The sequence below is a fragment of the Pygocentrus nattereri genome, chromosome 18 (genome assembly GCF_015220715.1).
Source record: "Pygocentrus nattereri isolate fPygNat1 chromosome 18, fPygNat1.pri, whole genome shotgun sequence".
NCBI lineage: Eukaryota > Metazoa > Chordata > Actinopteri > Characiformes > Serrasalmidae > Pygocentrus > Pygocentrus nattereri.
Genome location: NC_051228.1, coordinates 9,613,753 through 9,631,950, shown reverse-complemented (window position 1 = coordinate 9,631,950; position 18,198 = coordinate 9,613,753). Strand labels below are relative to the sequence as shown.

Here is an 18,198-nt window from a genome sequence, read left to right as displayed (position 1 = left end):
AGCCTGAATTTTCTGGGTGACCTTTACATGAAAGTCTCATATCGTGAAAGTAGATAACAAACCCATCCTAACTTATTATTACATGGCCTCTGGAGAAACAGGTAATTTGTCAAGTAATTTGTGAATAAAGTAGCACAAAAAGGGGAAATAAATAGAATATTAGCAACATGAGTTTGAAATGGCAGCTTTACAGGACTGAAGAAAAGCTTGCATAGCTGCAGCACTATAAATATCCTGTGAACTTTGTTTAAAAGAGTATGCACAATGAACGTCCAGACTTTCGCAACTGGAGGACAGAATGAGCGTATTTACCTCGCTAATGCAGCCATTTGTTTCAGGCTTACTTTCTTGAGACTCATTACTCATGGGCTGTCATCCCATAAGCTTCTGCCAGCTTTCATTTTCCAACCTAGTAACTTTTGCAGCTTTGCTGTAGCTCGTCTGTCAAACCTACAACAAAGAACCAGCAGCAAATGAACACGTGTTGCTTTCTTAGGTATAACAGTGCAAAGTCACTTTTTTTTTTTTTTTGTATGGAAGCTTATGAGCACAAACGGCATGAGTGGACTGTCACATCAGCATGACCAAATTGTTTATCTCGGAGGTTCAGACATGTACATGTGCTGCTTGTCTTTGGCACCAAGCAACTACTGATTACTTGTAGCAGCAGAGTTACTTTCCAATATTTACTGTACCGTCAACTCTCAAGCTGTGTGAGATGTTTCTGTTCCCGGGGTAAGTTGGCAAAAGTTTGATAGAACTAGTAGCTTGGCTGGGATGTATGCTCAGTGGAGTTACTTTTCATTGCTCTTGCATCAGCTTCAGAATGGACATCTGAGATAAAGTGCTCAGGGGGCTCTGTTTCCTCACATGGTTGTGGTGTTGTGTCATTTTGTGCTTTGCACATTTGCACATTTTATCTTGACCCCTGTGTAGCACAGTGGAACAAAACCTATTTTTATACCTCATTATGTCTTTGTCCCTGGATTGTCCTCCAACGCAGACTGTCTGGAACCGTTATAGATTGGCTGACGTTGAAGATAGGTGTTAAAATATCACCGTAGAAGTGAGGAAAGTATTAATTAAATAAGTCTTAATATAGGACCTAATAATCCAGTCTAAGTTGGTGCTCTTGAGCCATGATGGATGTGAAGGCCTTGTTAGACTAGTCACACATTGCTAGTGACTGTGCAAGAAAAGTTCTGACTGAAGTCATTTTCTCTCTACTAACAACAGTACTAGGTACTGTATTTATTAGATTTGCAATATGCTGAAATAGTTGCATGTGCAAAGTGCATGGCAGCATATTACATATATAAAGATGTGTGACGTGATTTGTCTCTGATTTTGTGGTTGGTCAATTTGGATTATATTCATTGTGATGTAGCACGCACTGCTTATGATACTAGAACTAACAAGCCAGATATGCGTTATAGGGAGGGGCAATAGACAATTACATTTATCTTTATCAATTACATTACTATATGCCACAATATGATTTGTGCATATCACACATACTTAAAGAACAATGACCAACAACAGCATTGCACAAGATTCAGAGAGCACCCGTTCATTTATTTAATTTCCAGTCAGACTGGGCAAAAAGTACAATTCATTCATTTTTCAGTGTCAGAAAACATCACACATTACATAGGACAATTACACAGAAGCCTCAACAATTACATAATATATATATTTTTTCAGTCTTTAGTGTGTTTAGCCTGTCTTTATTACAGCTGCCATTCTTTTCATGAGACTTGCTTTCAGCTTTTCAAAGAATTTTCCAGAGGTCAGTCTCAGAAGTTGCATTCCCAGCTGTTCACAGCCCCAGTTACAAATTTAGACTCGTAAGTCCGTAAATCTTTACTCCACATCTCAAATGTGTTCTAGTGCAAATTTTCTTTCCTTTTCTTAGTAAGAGCTTCTTGTCAGCTACACATCCTTTCAGACCAATAGTGTTGAGTTGTCTTATCATAGTAGAAGGATGGACAGAAACACTTGTGGATGCTTTCAGATCTGAAGCAAGAGTGGAGCCTGATGGTCCTCTGTCTCAAAGATTAAAGCCTTAAGTGCTGTTGATCTGGCGGTGACAGTTTTGGTGGTCTACTAGGTCTTACACGGTTGTTAGTATCATTGTCTCCTTTTAATAATTTATAATCCCTAGGAAACTCATGTTTTTCCACTTATTTTCCTTAGAGGTCCCCCTTCCTTATGCAAGTAGACTCTCTTACATTTAATCTCTTAGATCTCTATGCTTAGTGATGGAAGCTTTTATGTTGTTTTTTATTAAATAGATGTTTCCTACTTACGGCAGTTGCTAAGTTTGGCACAGCACTGTACATATCTCATTAAAAAGAACTGGTCCTGTTTAACAGGATTTTGTGCAGTACATTGTGTGAAATATTTTTAAAAATGTACATTTTTTATTGTGTTTCTTAAATATAGCACTGCTGGGGCACTCAGTCTTTTCCAACTTATCAAGCCTCAAGAAAAAAATTAAATACATACATATACATATATACACTGCTTTTTTTGAGCAGTTCAATTCAATTCAAGTTTATTTATAAAAAGCGCTATATAAATAAACTTGAATTGAATTGAACTGCTCAAAAAAATAAAGGGAACACTTAAACAACACAATATAACTCCAAGTAAATCAAACTTCTGTGAAATCAAACTGTCCACTTAGGAAGCAACACTGATTGACAATCAATTTCACAGCTGTTGTGCAAATGGAACAGACACCAGGTGGAAATTATTGGCAATTAGCAAGACACACTCAGTAAAGGAGTGGTTCTGCAGGTGGGGACCACAGACCACTTCTCAGTACCTTTCTGCTTTCTGGCTGAAGTTTTGGTCACTTTTGAATGTTGGTGGTGCTTTCACACTCATGGTAGCATGAGACGCACTGTACAACCCACACAAGTGGATGAGGTAGTGCAGCTCATCCAGGATGGCACATCAATGCGAGCTGTGGCAAGAAGGTTTGCTGTGTCTGTCAGCGTAGTGTCCAGAGGCTGGAGGCGCTACCAGGAGACAGGCCAGTACACCAGGAGACGTGGAGGAGGCTGTAGGAGGGCAACAACCCAGCAGTAGGACCTCTGCCTTTGTGCAAGGAGGAACAGGAGGAGCACTGCCAGAGCCCTGCAAAATGACCTCCAGCAGGCCACAAATGTGCATGTGTCTGCACAAACGGTTAGAACATCCTTCAGCATAACCAGTTTGGCAGTGGGTCAGTAATGGTGTGGGGTGGCATTTCTTAGGAGGGCCACACAGCCCTCCATGTGCTCACCAGAGGTAGCCTGACTGCCATTAGGTACCAAGATGAGATCCTCAGACCCCTTGTGAGACCATATGCTGGTACCAACGCCACGTTGCACCACAGACTGTCCAGGAGTTGGCGGATGCTTTAGTCCAGGTCTGGGAGGAGATCCCTCAGGAGACCATCTGCCACCTCATCAGGAGCATGCCCAGGCGTTGTAGGGAGGTCATACAGGCACGTGGAGGCCACACACACTACTGAGCCTCATTTTGACTTGTTTTAAAGACATCACATCAAAGTTGGATCAGCCTGTCGTGCGTTTTTCCACTTTAACAAAATCAAGAATTTTTTTTTTTTCACAAATCCAGGCCTCCACTGGTTAATAAATTTGATTTCCATTGATGATTTTTGTGTGATTTTGTTGTCAGCACATTCAACTTTGTACAGAACAAAGTATTCAATGAGAATATTTCATTCATTCAGATCTAGGATGTGTTATTTGTGTGTTCCCTTTATTATTTTTTTTGAGCAGTGTATATCATGTTTATAAATATTATGTATCAAAAGTCTTTGTGTATCGTGATTATAAAAGGTCATCTAATGGAGGTACTACATTAGAAGTAAAGACAGGAAGAATGTGATCCTGTATCCATGGAGATGTCATTAAATGTTCACAAATGTGATTTCCAATTAGGTATTTTTAGCATTTGAATCATTGGTGACATTTATATGTGTGAATTGCCTTGAAGCTGGTATTTCACATTAAAAAAGCAGTCATGTGGTAGTTTTTCATCTGTCTGAAATGATCATGTACATAGTATCATAGTATGATTGTCGTGCTAACAAATATATACATCCAATGGAAAACAAGTATCTCAAAAATATAAATTTTACAGGAGAAGGCAAAAACACTCTTACCTTTCAATGTGAGTCAATGTAAAGAGATTTTGTTCCAAGTGATTTTGAAGCATTTCTATTGGTCCATTCACCATTCAATTTTTACACAGTGTAAAGGACGGCTGGTGTGTTGGAATGATGTAGAAAACTAAAAATCAACAAAAAATGGAGATACATGGTTTTCATTGGACAGCAATGACATACATGTTCACCTGTCAAGATTATTGAATAAATATTGAGTTGTCTTATAGTCATGCTTGTCAGATCTTAATTGATGCCAGGTGAGATTACATCTAAGTGGAGCTAATCTGTTTCTGTCATTATGACTGAACAGATAATTGTCACACATATATATGAGTCACTGCCCTGTAGGAAGGGCTGAGTGACAGCCGGCTGCCATTTACCTTGAGCCTCCTCTGTGTAAATGATCATGAGAGCTGCTCCCTCTCCAGCCCAGTGCTCAGTGAGGAAGCACACCGCCTGTTGCCACAACGGTCTAACGAGAACACACACATGGTCTCAGTAGGGGAAGAAGGTTCATTTCCTCTGTTCCACTTTAAATAGTAGCATTTGGCAGCAGCAGTCAGGAACACAAAAAAGCCTGACCTTTGCTAAGAAACAAGCACCTCTGCTTTTTAGTTCAGTATGCAGAAAAACACTGTCAAGTGTTTTTTTAAAACCCAGATGCTGGGATATTTATTATAATAGATTTAAGAAAGTAGTGATAAAATGAATGAGTAGTATTAGCCAGTTGAAGACACATTGAAATAATGGGCCTGTTGTAACTGGACGTTATCAATCATGGTTTCGTCTTGACTAAAGTGGGCAAGTGAATTTGTGGATATGACCAAATGCTTTGATTCGGCCTTTTGATATTACTTCAATAAACCTGTTTGGAGGGGAAGTAGGAAGACTTAGGTTATAGAAGTGTGTAATAAAACTTTTCACCCCAGTAAGGGGTGAAGATTTTTGGCCAATGTGAAAAGCAGAAGATATGCCTTTTAGAGATGTTTGAAGAGGAGAATGTACCTGTGAAGTTATCAGATAGAGAGAACCCTAAGGAATAAAAAATGAAGGAAAAACCTAAGATGTTTTATGCAACTGGGCACTGACCTAAAAAAGCTGAATAAGGGGCTAGAAACAGTTGCTAAGCAGTGACTGGAGAGTTGAGGAAAATAAAACAGGGCTAGGCTAGTTGAGCCCCTGTCCTATAATACAGCTTGTGTTGTATAATGGATTTTGTACTGTGTGCTACTATGAAGAGTAGCATGCAGTGTGCAGTACAGACTAGTGCAGTATCATCAGTGTCATTTCAAATACACACTTAATCAACATCCCTGGTGGGGAGTTGCAGTTCACCATATTCCACTCCACACCTAGTTTATTACATTATGAGTGTTAATCATTGCCACTTCTCAGTTGCACTTATCGACGAAGTACTGAATGCTGTTGCTTTATTATGTTATCATTATTACTGTTGTTTTAATATTAAGAACAATGATTGTTGTTAATATTCTTATTAATATTGCTAATATTAGACTTAACTTTATGACATTATGGCATGGAACATTTTCTGTTTGGCACAGTGGGGGTGTCTGTTTTACCTAATTTGTCAGAGGATTTGCTGGAGCCTATCCCAGCGGTCATCGGGCGGAAGGCAGGATACACCCTGGACAGGTCGCCAGTCCATCGCAGGGCAGACAGACATACACAATCACTCACACACTCACACCTAGGGGCAATGTAACATGTCCAATTGGCCTGACTGCATGTCTTTGGACTGTGGGAGGAAACTGGAGAATCCGGAGGAAACCCACGCAGACACAGGGAGAACATGCAAACTCCACACAGAGAGGACCCCGGTCACCCGGCCGGGGAATCGAACCCAGGCCCCCCTCGCTGTGAGTGTCAATCAATTCTATTATATATATATATATATATATATATATATATATATATATATATATATATATATTTTTTTTTTTTTTTTTTTTTTCTTTTTCTAATATTCTTCCATCTGAAGAATGTAAAGGCAAGAAATGATTCAACGTTCCATAAAAATCAGAATACATTTCCATTAAGGGTCTTCTTACTCCATGTAGGGGGACAGCTTGCCTCCATAAAATTCACATTTTTAATGCTATAAAAATATGCGTGTTATTTTCAGTAACATGTGACATGAAAAAGAGCTGAAAAGGGGCCAGCAAACATCATACTGCACATGCTAAACTCATGCAGAGATATAAGTGGGATTTTTCCCCAATTCCCCCAGCAGTTGAAAGCTCTGACACACATACTGTGGAATAATTTCCACATTTTTGAATAATAGTATAACTATAAAAAATGCATTATGCAGCGACTAAAAAGAGTTACATAAACAAAAACAACAGCATTTTATCTGACATTTCATAAGTCTTATTATATATCTTAATGCAAATTTTCACCAGCAGCTTCATGAGGATGCCTTTTCTAACAGGCTCAAAGAAAAGCTCTTACAATAGTTTTCAGAGGTTCTTTAGTAAAGCGAATGGTTCAACTTACTGTGAATTCTATATGGAGCTTAAATGGTTCTTTGCATGGTGAAATGGTTCTTCACATTGATGGAGATGCTTCTATCAAAGGTGCTAAATAGAAGCATTTTTAAAAAGGTTCTATAGAGAACCCTATTCAACACATTCTCTATCAATCTGAAGAACCATTTTACCATGCAAGGGTCAGCGTAAAATGGTTCTATATAGAACTCACTGAACTGTTTGAATGTGATATTGATCTGACTTAATGTACAGTGGGGTCCAAAAATGTGAGACCACATTGAAGATTTGAGATTTTTTTCATTTAAACTTGTAAATAAAGGATTAATAGATTAATACATTTTTGAACTATTGATAACAGAACAGTCAATGCAAGTAAAATGAAGTGGAAATATTCACTTTTGTGCATTATTTTGAGCTCACTACTCCAAATTTGTGACATCGACCATGTTGAGGCCTTTGTATAAAAAAGGTCTGATTTTTTAGTCTTACTGCTTTTATTGAAGCTTGTGTTTTGATAACTCTCAGATGGAGTTGATCTACTGATCAAAGCCTTCTTTTACTGTTAGTGAGTCCGCGCCAACTGTCACTGAAGCAAAAGGAGGACAAATAGAAATTCTGAAATTCGTTAAGTATCCAGTTTTTAAATTCAGATTATTATGCTGATAACAGAATTTACAATGAAAACCATATTAAATTATAAGGAACGCAGAATAGGACCCCACTGTATGTGTTCCTTAAGATTTTTAAATCACTGACACTGAGTGCGCTCTCTAGAATGAGCAAAGCTAAACTCCTTGAGACTGATGAACTCCAACAGCTGCAATCATGATTGCTCGAATCAAACAGGAACAATTACATGATGGCAAAATGTATCTTTCCTGCCTAGGAAGAATCTGTGAGTCACTTGGACTGCATTTGTTTACCTTCACTAGAGGCTTATAAAGCCTGCATTTGCTGGATCTCTATGACAGATGAACTGACAAAATAATAACAGAGGCTGTACAGGTGTAGAACAGACTGACAAACCCATAATAACACGTTTGCGTATGTGCAGAGAAAAGACAAATGGCTGGGATGGTAGAAAGTCATTTTGTTTGCCGACATTCAAATCATCAGTTTAATGCCTGAAATCATGATTCTCACCTTATTACGTTCTCCTGCCCTGGAGTGGTATCTATCTATGGTGCATTTTGTTGATGTTGAGAAGTGCTCCTCAGTAGATGCTGCGTTCTGCTCCTAAATAGCACTGCCAGAGGGGCTGTCAGGAAGAAGCACAGCTGGAGTGAGCATGAAGAGCCAGTGATATGCCATGAGTGTCAGTGCTATTACTATAATGAAGACTATAATGTGTTTCACATTTCTGACTTTCAGGTTGAAGGTTGTTGCTTTGTTTTTTTGTTTACATGTATTTTGAATTTTTTTAATGTTGCTTTCTCCTTTGAGAGCAATGATACAAACATATCCCAGACAAATACTTTGTTAAACTTAAAGACGGCCAAATCTCTGGGCTTTTCCTATGAAGTCACACAAAATTTAGTTGCAATTTTGGGGGCTTACTTTGTTAATGGGTGGGCACAGCAGGCACTGAAAAAGTTCTTGAGTTACCACAGCATTTCATTTTTCTGAGGTTTGATAAGATTGATACAGAAAAAAAACAGTGTCAGTTGTGCCACATTTTAAAATAGTATGAAGAACTATGAATACAGTGATTTCTGTTTAAGGCACTAAATACAAATAACCAGGACAGCAGGACTGATTATGTGCTCCTTGTGATGAACCATGCAGTTGTTCAGTGTTCTTTAAGGATGACGATATCCATGATATATTTGGAAAAATGTACTGTGGTGTAATGTATCACAATAACAAGACAATATTGTCATATTGCTCACCCAGAATTTTAGTACTATGCAGCACAGAATAGACTATATAGAAGGCAGGCCACGATACCAATACCTGATCCTTAATCTGATCCTAAATTTGAGAAGCAAGCCTACGCAAATGGAGCAGTAATTGCATATCCATCTGAATGGCAGCAACAATGTCCCAAGAGTCAACAATAATTGGAAATAGAAACTGAACCTGAAAACCGACCATTTCTTCATTTAATTAGTCATTTGTACATATTCAAGAGCTATTTGTTCATTGGATGTTTGCGTCTGCAGTGGATTGTCCCAAGCATCTGAGCCATCGCAAGCCTTGTGGTTTGAGGCCTACTCAAGGCCCCTGACAGTCAGAAGGCCCTGGGCGCTTGTACCCATGACCCTGCCAGTAATCCATCCCTGATGACCCCACAGGACGAAATATGCAGCTAACAACATGGCATCAAACAATATGAACACGTGCTGCTTCAGGATTGAATCAGATTCACTGTTTTTTTTCCCTCAGATAGCCAATCCAGCATTTTCCACGGATAACAACCCAATACCGAACCCCTGTATAGAATCAGTGCCATCTCTAGTAAGGACTTATTTTCTTTTTGACAACAGTGTAACTCAATCTGTCTAGGACCATAAAACCTATTTGTGTTGAATAAGTTCTGCTATTGTTGTAGGTGAGTGCCTCTGGAGTGCCCACACTTGAGCCAAAGGACATAATCAGAGGGACAAATTTAGATTTCTCCATTCACGTCTCTCATTGACTTTTAGTAGGATTTAGATCTTCTCACAGAAAGTCCAGCTGCTACCAGAACTGCAGTTAATTTCATCATCATCATCGTTAACCACTTAGTCCAGATAGGGTCACGGGGGCAGTTGAGAGAGCAGAGCATCCCAAATGACCCTGTCCCCTGCAGCTTCCTCCAGCTCATTCCCAGGGACCCCAAGCCTCTCCCAGGCCAGCTTGGAGATATAATGCAGTTAATTTGACAACATGAAATATCTTTGGGTCATGTACAAAGAAAGGTAGGAAAGAGAGTTATGTGGCTGCTACAAATGGAAACGCAAAGCCAAAAGCAGACAAATCATAAAAATTAAAGTAAATATGGAAGACCCACAGGAAGGTGACTACAACTTCTCAAAACAAGTAATGTTTAATTGTAGACTTCAGACTTTAGCAGAAAAACAATGGAACAGGTGTTCTAAAAGTGTCATCTTCTCTCATAGAATCCTTTCATGTTGTCTAGCAAAATCACTGTCATGAACCACAAACCAATTTGCAAAACAGATTCACAATGGGAACCCTCACCCCAATTTTCTAGCACATTCATTCTTGTTATGGCAGCCCACTTATTCCTGACTGCTACTCTCATTCCTTGCAAAGAAGTATTTGCTGATATGCAGTTGTTGTCATCTTCTAGTTGCTTTGCTATTTGTTTGCAGTATTTTTAACTTTGTTGATTTGATTTCATGCTTCATATTGCTCTGCTCCTCATAAATGCTTCTTCTTTTGCTTTTGTGTTTCTCTTCTCGTGCTTGTTAGCATTTTAGATATGTGTCATGCAAGAGTGGGCCGTTATCACTCATTCAACCACAAATAAAACTAGATACACAGAGAACTAGAGTTTAATGTTATTTGTCGTTTTATGCCATATTCTGCTCCACATTATATCCCTCATCCTGTTTGTCTTCTGCATTCACCTCAATTAAAAAAATACAAACACTTCCATAAATTCACCTCAAAGCACCTGTTTTTCAAAAGTTTCTCTCACATTAAAGATACATCATCAGAAATGGGGGTGTCCTAGTCTTTAAAACAGAATATCTCATTCTAGAGACTGCTGCAGCACTGGAGTAAGATGGAAGTATGCATGTTCACAACAGATGGTCAAATATGTTGCTTTCAATAACATTATGACCGCATTCTTGTTTCTACGCCATCTCAAGCCTTGTCCATTGTCCATTTTATCAGCTCCACTTACTATATAGGTGCACTTTGTAGTTCTACAATTACAGACTGTAGTCCATCTGTTTCTCTGTATACTTTTACCCTGTTCTTCAGTGGTCAGGACCCCCATGGACCCTCACAGAGCAGGTGCTATTTGGGTGGAAACATTCTCAGCACTGCAGTCAAACTGATGTGGTGGTGATGTGGTAGTGTGTGTTGTGCTGGTATGAGTGGATCAGACACAGCAGTGCTGCTGGAGTTTTAACACCTCAGTGTCACTGCTGGATTGAGAATAGTCCACCAACCAAAAATACCCAGCCGACAGCGTCCTGTGACCACTGATGAAGGACTAGGGGATGACCAACACAAACTGTGCAGCAGCAGATGAGCTATCATCTCTGGCTTTACATCTAGAAGATGGACTAACAAGGAAGGAGTGTCTAATAGAGTGGACAGTGAGTGGACACGGTGTTTAAAAACTCCAGCAGCACTGCTGTGTCTGATCCACTCGTAACAGCACAGCACACACTAACACACCACCACCACATCTGTGTTACTGTAGTGCTGAAAATGATCAACCATCCAAATAGTACCTGCTCTGTGAGGGTCCGTGGGGGTCTTGACCACTGAAGAACAGGGTAAAAGGGGGCTAACAAAGAACAAGGAGGTGGTCATAATCTTATGCCTGATCGGTGTATATAACATTATAATGTGTGCTGTCAGATTCAAATGAATTTAGCACAGTTAGAACAGTATTGTTATGTGTGTACATACAGTATATACGGACCTGGACAGTGTTAGCTTTTATCTGCCCTCTTGTGGAAGTACTTCGATACTAATGCTAGAAATTACACTGCAATAGATTATGCTGCCATTTATCCATATGCTGCTCGAAAAGCACGGCGGAAAACAAGGGGGGCCAAAGTATAATGACATTCTCTTCTAATATATAAAGGAATTAAGATGGAAAAGCAAGGCCAAATCAAATACCTCAACATGAAAGACATTGTAGACATTGTATGTATAACATGTTTATTATACGAGAAGAGGCTATTGATAAAGAAATCCTTATGTGGGCCATCCGAGCAGTTTGTTAGCTTGTCCTTTTCTAGTGGAATCTCAGGATTGTACTGAAAGTCGAAGAGCAAGGCATGCATGGAAAGAAGATACAGGATGAGTGGTGAACTCTATGGCTGTCACCAGCCACACTGTAAGAGGGCCCAGGACCAACCGAGTGGCAACATCTCCAAACTTGTCAGCACAACAAGGTTGACAGCATATAGTCCTGCCCTCTGTGCTGGATCACAAGATCAACAAGGACAAGGCTGTTTGTTCCTCTCCACCCTCCACCTCCCCCAACCCCAACCTCAACCAGATCAATCTGCCTGCCCCAAAGGGCGAGAAATTGTGGGACGTATTCACAAGACCACCACAGGTTTCTGGAGCCTGGTATTGTTTGTCCTATCTCCATATTCTTCCTTCATACCTTCTGGCAGAGAAGGTTTTATCTAGCCAATGGCTGTCACAGAGTTGGCCACACTTGGGTATGTTCAGACCATAATCCTCTGTATCTCACTGCTGCTTCGTTGGGGTCAGGCGAGTCCAATTCCGTCCCTTGAGGAGCCCCGGTCATTTTCAGGAGCTGTTGGGGCAGCGGATCCATCTCTGCTGGACCAAGATGAAAATGTGGATGTTCAGGCATTGCTGGGCCAGTTCCTCTACATGTTAAACTTGACCGAGCAAGGGCCAGCACCAAGGCCTCAGGCTGCTCACGTCGAGCCACCAGAGTACATGCTGGAACTGTACAACCACTATGCTAATGACCGCAGCACCATGCCTGCAGCCAATATTGCACGCAGTTTCAAGAACGAAGGTACACTCTCACATTTCCTATCATGTTTAAATGCCTTTAACATCTTTTCAACATTTCTAAAATAAAGTTAATGCATAATTAAATTGTTGTGATGTAAACAAAGTCAAAGTGATTTGATGTGAAATGTGAAAAGAGTCCTAACTGATCACAGTGGTGGTGAGAGAAACCAGATGTCTGAAGCGTTTAATGCCTCTAAAAGTTTTACCATAGAAAGTTATTACATGAAATGATTCTGTCTGATGCCAGAGAGTTTTTACAGTAGTTACGATGTGACAAGGTTTTCGCTTTAAATGCACTTTTTAAATGCCTTCATAGTGTAGTGGTGCATGCAGTGATTTATAAGGCACAATGGCTGTATTTGCATTGCTGACATTCCAACTCCTGGTCCCTGTTACCTTCACTGTAAAGAAATTCAGCATCTCTATAATATGCCATTTCATTTCAAACCGCTTTAAATGACTTTTTTTACATCCTGACCACTAAATTATGAAGATATTTTGAGCACGTTCAACTAGACTAATAAATGCACATTAGTTAGATCTTTAAACTGCTTTGATCATCAATGCCAAAAAGACATGGTCAGAAAATTGGATATCGTATGTAGGTGTTGAATGAATGCAACATTGTTAGGTAGTTAGGTAATGTTTTCTGCGGAAGATATTTTTCTGACTTAGACTTAAATGCCGTTAATCACACTGATTTAATGCTCACAGAGCTTAGCTTGTCTTTGTTTAATGTCATTGATATTTCTCAGCATGTTCTATTAAAGACTCAATTTATTTGTTTTTGAGATTGAGTAATTACTGATTTTCACTGTAATTTTCTTGTTATAGCATCATTAGCACTATTTGAGTAATAATTGAATCTTTTCTGTTTCTTTGCATCAGATTATCAAACACCAAAAAGCACTTAAACATTTTCAACCCAATTTCTCAAAGTGTTCTCCAGACAAATAAGCCAAAACTGTACAGCATATTGTAATGTTAATCCCTGTTGGTATTTGATTTGCAGACTCCTCCCCCCACAGTGTGACAAGCCAAGGTGTGAGGACATACCCGCTTATGTTCAACATTTCTGTCCCAAGTCACGAACGCATTATTGCAGCTGAGCTCCGCCTCTACTTGCTGGTCCATCGAGATCCTCGTCTCTATGGTGATGTTGACTGGAAGGTCACCGTCTTTGAGGTGCAAAAGGATGAAGATGGGGACAGTGGCAAAAAGGAGACCAACATCATCGGAATGGATGAGCTTGTGGCGAGGCATGGCCACCGCAAAGACAGCGGATGGGAGGTGTTTGTTCTGACAGATGCTGTTCAGCGCTGGAGAAAGTTTAAGAGCACGAGCCACTGGCTAGAGCTCCATGTTGAAAGCATGAATAATGCAGCCATTGAGAGCCAGTTGCAGAATAAAGATGAGAGAGAAGGCACTTTAATTGACCTGGACATTGACAGGAGACCAGAAGGAAAGCATGAACCAGTGCTAATTGTCTTCTCAGATAAAGAGAATGAAAACCATCAGGATCAGCCAAGGCAGATAGGGGAGAGGATCACAGAGGGGCATAATAACCCGCCAAATCTTAATGGACTGTGGGTAGATGAAAAAGAGGAGAATGGGAAACAACAGGACGAGACCCTTCTAATGCAAATGCGGTCCAAAGTGATCTACGATAATGCCCCCAGAACCCGTCGCAATGCCAAGGGGAGCCACTGCAAGCGAACTTCGCTCTATGTGGAATTTAAGGACATAGGCTGGGACTCGTGGATTCTGGCCCCACCTGGCTTTGAGGCTTACACGTGCCAAGGGGTGTGCACTTATCCGATGCCTCCACAAGTGACGCCCACCAAGCATGCTATAATCCAAACACTGGTCAATTTAAAAAGCCCTCAGAAGGTCTCGCAAGCTTGCTGTGTGCCCACCAAGCTGGAACCGATCTCACTTCTGTATATAAATGAAAACGGCCATGTTATTTTCCAGCACAAATACGAAGGTATGGTTGTGGCAGAGTGCGGTTGCAGATAGTTTCACAGCCAAAGACACATGAACTCTCTCCTGAATCAAAGCTGAGATCAAGTGATAAGATATGATCAAGTGAATGATGCGTATCAAAAGAACATCACGGCATAATAAACAATGATGTTGCCTTTGTGTGATAATTAACAAGTTATCTAGCAACTCTAATTAAAAGTGTAATAAAAAAAAGACATGCAGTAGCTCAGTAGCATGCTGCTATATGAAATATCCAAACACTATCATGGAATTAAAGGAATGCAATGGATCTGCTATTTGTAAATTAACGCTTTTTCTATTGTATAATAAGCTAGAACACATTGCTTTCCTGTGCCTGTCCAATGTTTTATCGTAATAAGTGAAAAAATAATTCATAAGATACCAGCATCCTTCACCTACATGGATTTGGATTACAGCAATGCAGTACCAAACAGACAAGTAGAAGAAACACAGCTATTAATACAAATATTTTAGGAAAACTGCAGAAAAAAACTGATATAATTGAGATCCTCTTTTTCTAGAACATATGCCATTGATACACTGACAGCATTTCAGCTGGGAACTAGTCAATAGGTCTACTAGATACAAGTCATATAGTAGTATGACCACAATAAATTTGAAACTTGGAGTGAAATGCACTTGAAATTATTCACGTTAAATTCCAAAGAATTTGATCATTTCTACTAGAGTCAATTAATTCATTGCCCAACCTTCAAATTTATAAACACTGACAGTACTGTGCAAAAGTCAAAGAGCACACTTAATTTATCCAATTTCCAGTCAAAACAGCCCTTAAGAACAAGTTATTCGTTTTTTTCAGGAGACATTTCTGAAGAGATTAGAAACAAGATCATTCACCTAGAAAGCAGAAATCCAAAGGAATATTAGTGGAGTCTCCAAATAGTTTTAAAAAAGATCAAAAGATGGGAAAATGGGACCCCTAACAACCATGCAAGTCCTGGTAGACCACCAAAAGAGGAGAAAATCAAGTTCGACGCTTGCTTCAGATCTACTGTCCATCCTTTCACTTGGGGAACGCAACTCAATGCTATGGGTCTACAAGGATTTGTAGTTGACAAGAAGCCGTTCAAAAAGAAAACAGACAAAAAGAAGAAAATTTCCACTAGGACACCTAAAATTAGTTGTGGAGTAAGGTTTGATGAGTCTACATTTATGATTGGGATCTCCTTGTTTGTGAGATGCAGAAAATGCAACCAACCTCTGATACTGAACTTTGAAGGTATGGAAGAATATCCTGCAGATATTTTTTTAAATGAAAGCAAACTACCAAAAAGAATGGAAGCTGTGATAAAGGCAACATGTGAACACACTACAAAATAACACTGAAAATGTTAATATTATATTTTATTTTGTGTAAAATAAGTAAATTTACTCAATGTACTGGCTAGTTTGACTGGAACTTAAATAAATGAAGGGTGTTTTCTAACTCTTGTAAAGTATTCTACATAAAAAGTTCTTGAGCATTTTTCATGAAGAAAAAAATTATCAAGGAAACTCCTGGTGATCAAACAATCCACCAAAACCAGGGTCACTGCTATCTCGAGTTATTGTATATTGCTCGATAACTGGTATTAATTTATTGTCTTGACGTTGATGTGAGGTCTGAAGCAGTTTCACAAAGAGTCTACCTGCACAGAGAAATAAAGCTGAATGGGTCCTCAAGTTTTCGTCTCTCACCAGTTTCTCTGAATGGGCATAATCTGCCCAAGGTCCTCCATGGTCACCAAGTGCCACATGCCATGCGTGCCACTGCCACACTCTCTTCCACACAGCTGTGATAAGGAGGTGTCAGAGCTGGGAAGCTTACAGGCCATCACTCAGGATGAGACCTCATTCCAAGTGGGGTGCAGCTGGGAAAGAGAGCTGTCAGATTCCTGAGCTCCAGCAATTCGTTTTCACTGATCCTCACACCTCCAGGCCCTTCCTCTTCTAAATCCTCATCTTTGACCTCGACTGGGCCGGCCTTCCACACCCTGACTTCCCACCTTTATCCAAAGTCACCCAGCACCATTCAGCTCTGCATGCCAAACCTTGCACTCTTGAATTAGGCACTTAATAAAGTGTCTGACCCAATGTTCTAACCCCTTCTTTTCACTGAACATGGATATGAGCGCTGATGGTTGGCATATGCAAACTATAGGCCTGCTTATCATATCAATTGGCAAATAAAGACCTATTTTTCTTTGTCTAATAGCTAGCTATCATGAATTTTACAATCCAAGCCTTTCTCAGCTTTTTGCTGCTTTACCGCTGCTAAATGTTTGGCATTCTGAAGCCTGCATGATATGTAGCATCAACAAAATAAACCCTTTGAACTTTTAGAAGGGTTTAGGCTTCTAAATTGATTCTGCAGAAATAACCACAAACACAACACGTGTTGTGTAGACGTTAGAAAGCTCTTCTATTCCTGTTCATGGAAATACGGAAGCTCTGCTGAATCCAGACATCATTGTGAAACTCAAGACGGCAGGAATCAACTTTAAACCTGTATTTTTAGATGATAGTAAGTATCTTCAAAGCTCCTGTTCTTTCATACAATTACCTAAACACTCAGATCTTAATAACTGCCACAAAACACATGAGAATGTTGCATTTTATGTTATGAAACCAAGCACTGTTTTTAGTTTTTTATATACTACCGGTTTATGGTTTACGGGTAAATGGTGGTTAATTTCTTTAGTTTGGAGAAGTGCAAGAAGTGCAGAGTTTCAGAGAACTTATGGTTTGCATGTAGACCTTCACACACTGCGACAAGACAAGGTATGTAAAGCACCCATGGACATGAAGGTGGAGTGCCTGGAAATGCAAGCAAAACAAGTACGACAACAAGATCAGCACATCCTACAATCTTACCAGTGGCGCAAAAAAATGAATGGACCCCCATAACTGAATGTAACTTTCAATTTAATTTGTTTATGATGCACCCACCCATTAGCATCGAATGTCAAACTAAATCTTTATGTTAGACTAAATTTGAGATTTAAAAATAATAATGAATATATCATGTTGCAGGTTGTGAAGAATCCGTTTGAAATGGTTAGCATGGATAAGATGCACTGTGAATAAAAGGAAAATAAACAGATATAGTCTGTGAAGATTTTGGCCCACAATGACTGGGCCCCCGTTTGCCATGAGACTCACTGCGATTGCCCCTCCAGTAGTTACCACCGACTGCTTTTCTTTCAAGACCACACCAATACCATCTAGTGGCCATCAATCGCCTTACCACTTGGGCTTGGAAGCATTCCAATTTGCACCCTAGTGTATAGAACTCTGGCTCTGTCCATATTGTCGAATATAAATCTTAGGGGGCCCAGTTATTGTGGCCCCCTGTATGCCAACATGATCCACACCAATTTGGATTTGGGTTGGATTCACAAAAGTGCCCTTAGAAGAAAACGTCTTAAATGTGATTTTCCTTCAACTTCATATCTTCAAAGTTCATTTGTTCAAAAGTTCAATTCTAAAAGCAAATGGTATTTTTAAAAAAAGCGTTCTTAATTATTTCCTTAACCTCTCAACAGCCTCACACTTGCCACGTGTGAGTCTTTCCTAAGGCATTATAACATTTATTTCTTTAATGTTTATATATTTATTCAAGTCTGTTCAGGTTCCTGTCCGTTCGTCTTTTTGCTCTTCCTCTTTTATCTCCAACAGTTCTAGGCGTAATTGTCTTTTCCAAGCAAAATAATGTATGAATTACTAGAGCTTCAGTTTCATCGTTTGTGCTTCAAGTATGACAAAATATAATTGTTTAAAAAAGACAAAGCAGGATTTTTTTTT

General features: G+C 39.6%; 1 protein-coding gene across 1 annotated transcript; it reads left to right on the top strand.

Moving 5' to 3' along the window:
• The first annotated feature begins 11,807 nt into the window (after positions 1–11,807).
• Positions 11,808–14,677, top strand: LOC108435142 (bone morphogenetic protein 10-like). The gene is made up of 2 exons (XM_017710755.2): positions 11,808–12,388; positions 13,400–14,677. The coding sequence occupies exons 1-2, from the start codon at positions 12,031–12,033 to the stop codon at positions 14,404–14,406; spliced, it is 1,365 nt and encodes a 454-aa protein (XP_017566244.1). The 5' UTR covers positions 11,808–12,030; the 3' UTR covers positions 14,407–14,677.
• Positions 14,678–18,198: the final 3,521 nt, after the last annotated feature.

What these genes read in the sequence shown, in the direction of transcription:
- LOC108435142 (XM_017710755.2), top strand. Translation starts at nt 12,031, where the DNA reads ATGGCTGTCACAGAGTTGGCCACACTTGGGTATGTTCAGACCATAATC. An exon ending in ACGCAGTTTCAAGAACGAAG is followed by an intron (nt 12,389 to 13,399) that starts GTACACTCTCAC and finishes TTTGATTTGCAG; the next exon opens with ACTCCTCCCCCCACAGTGTG.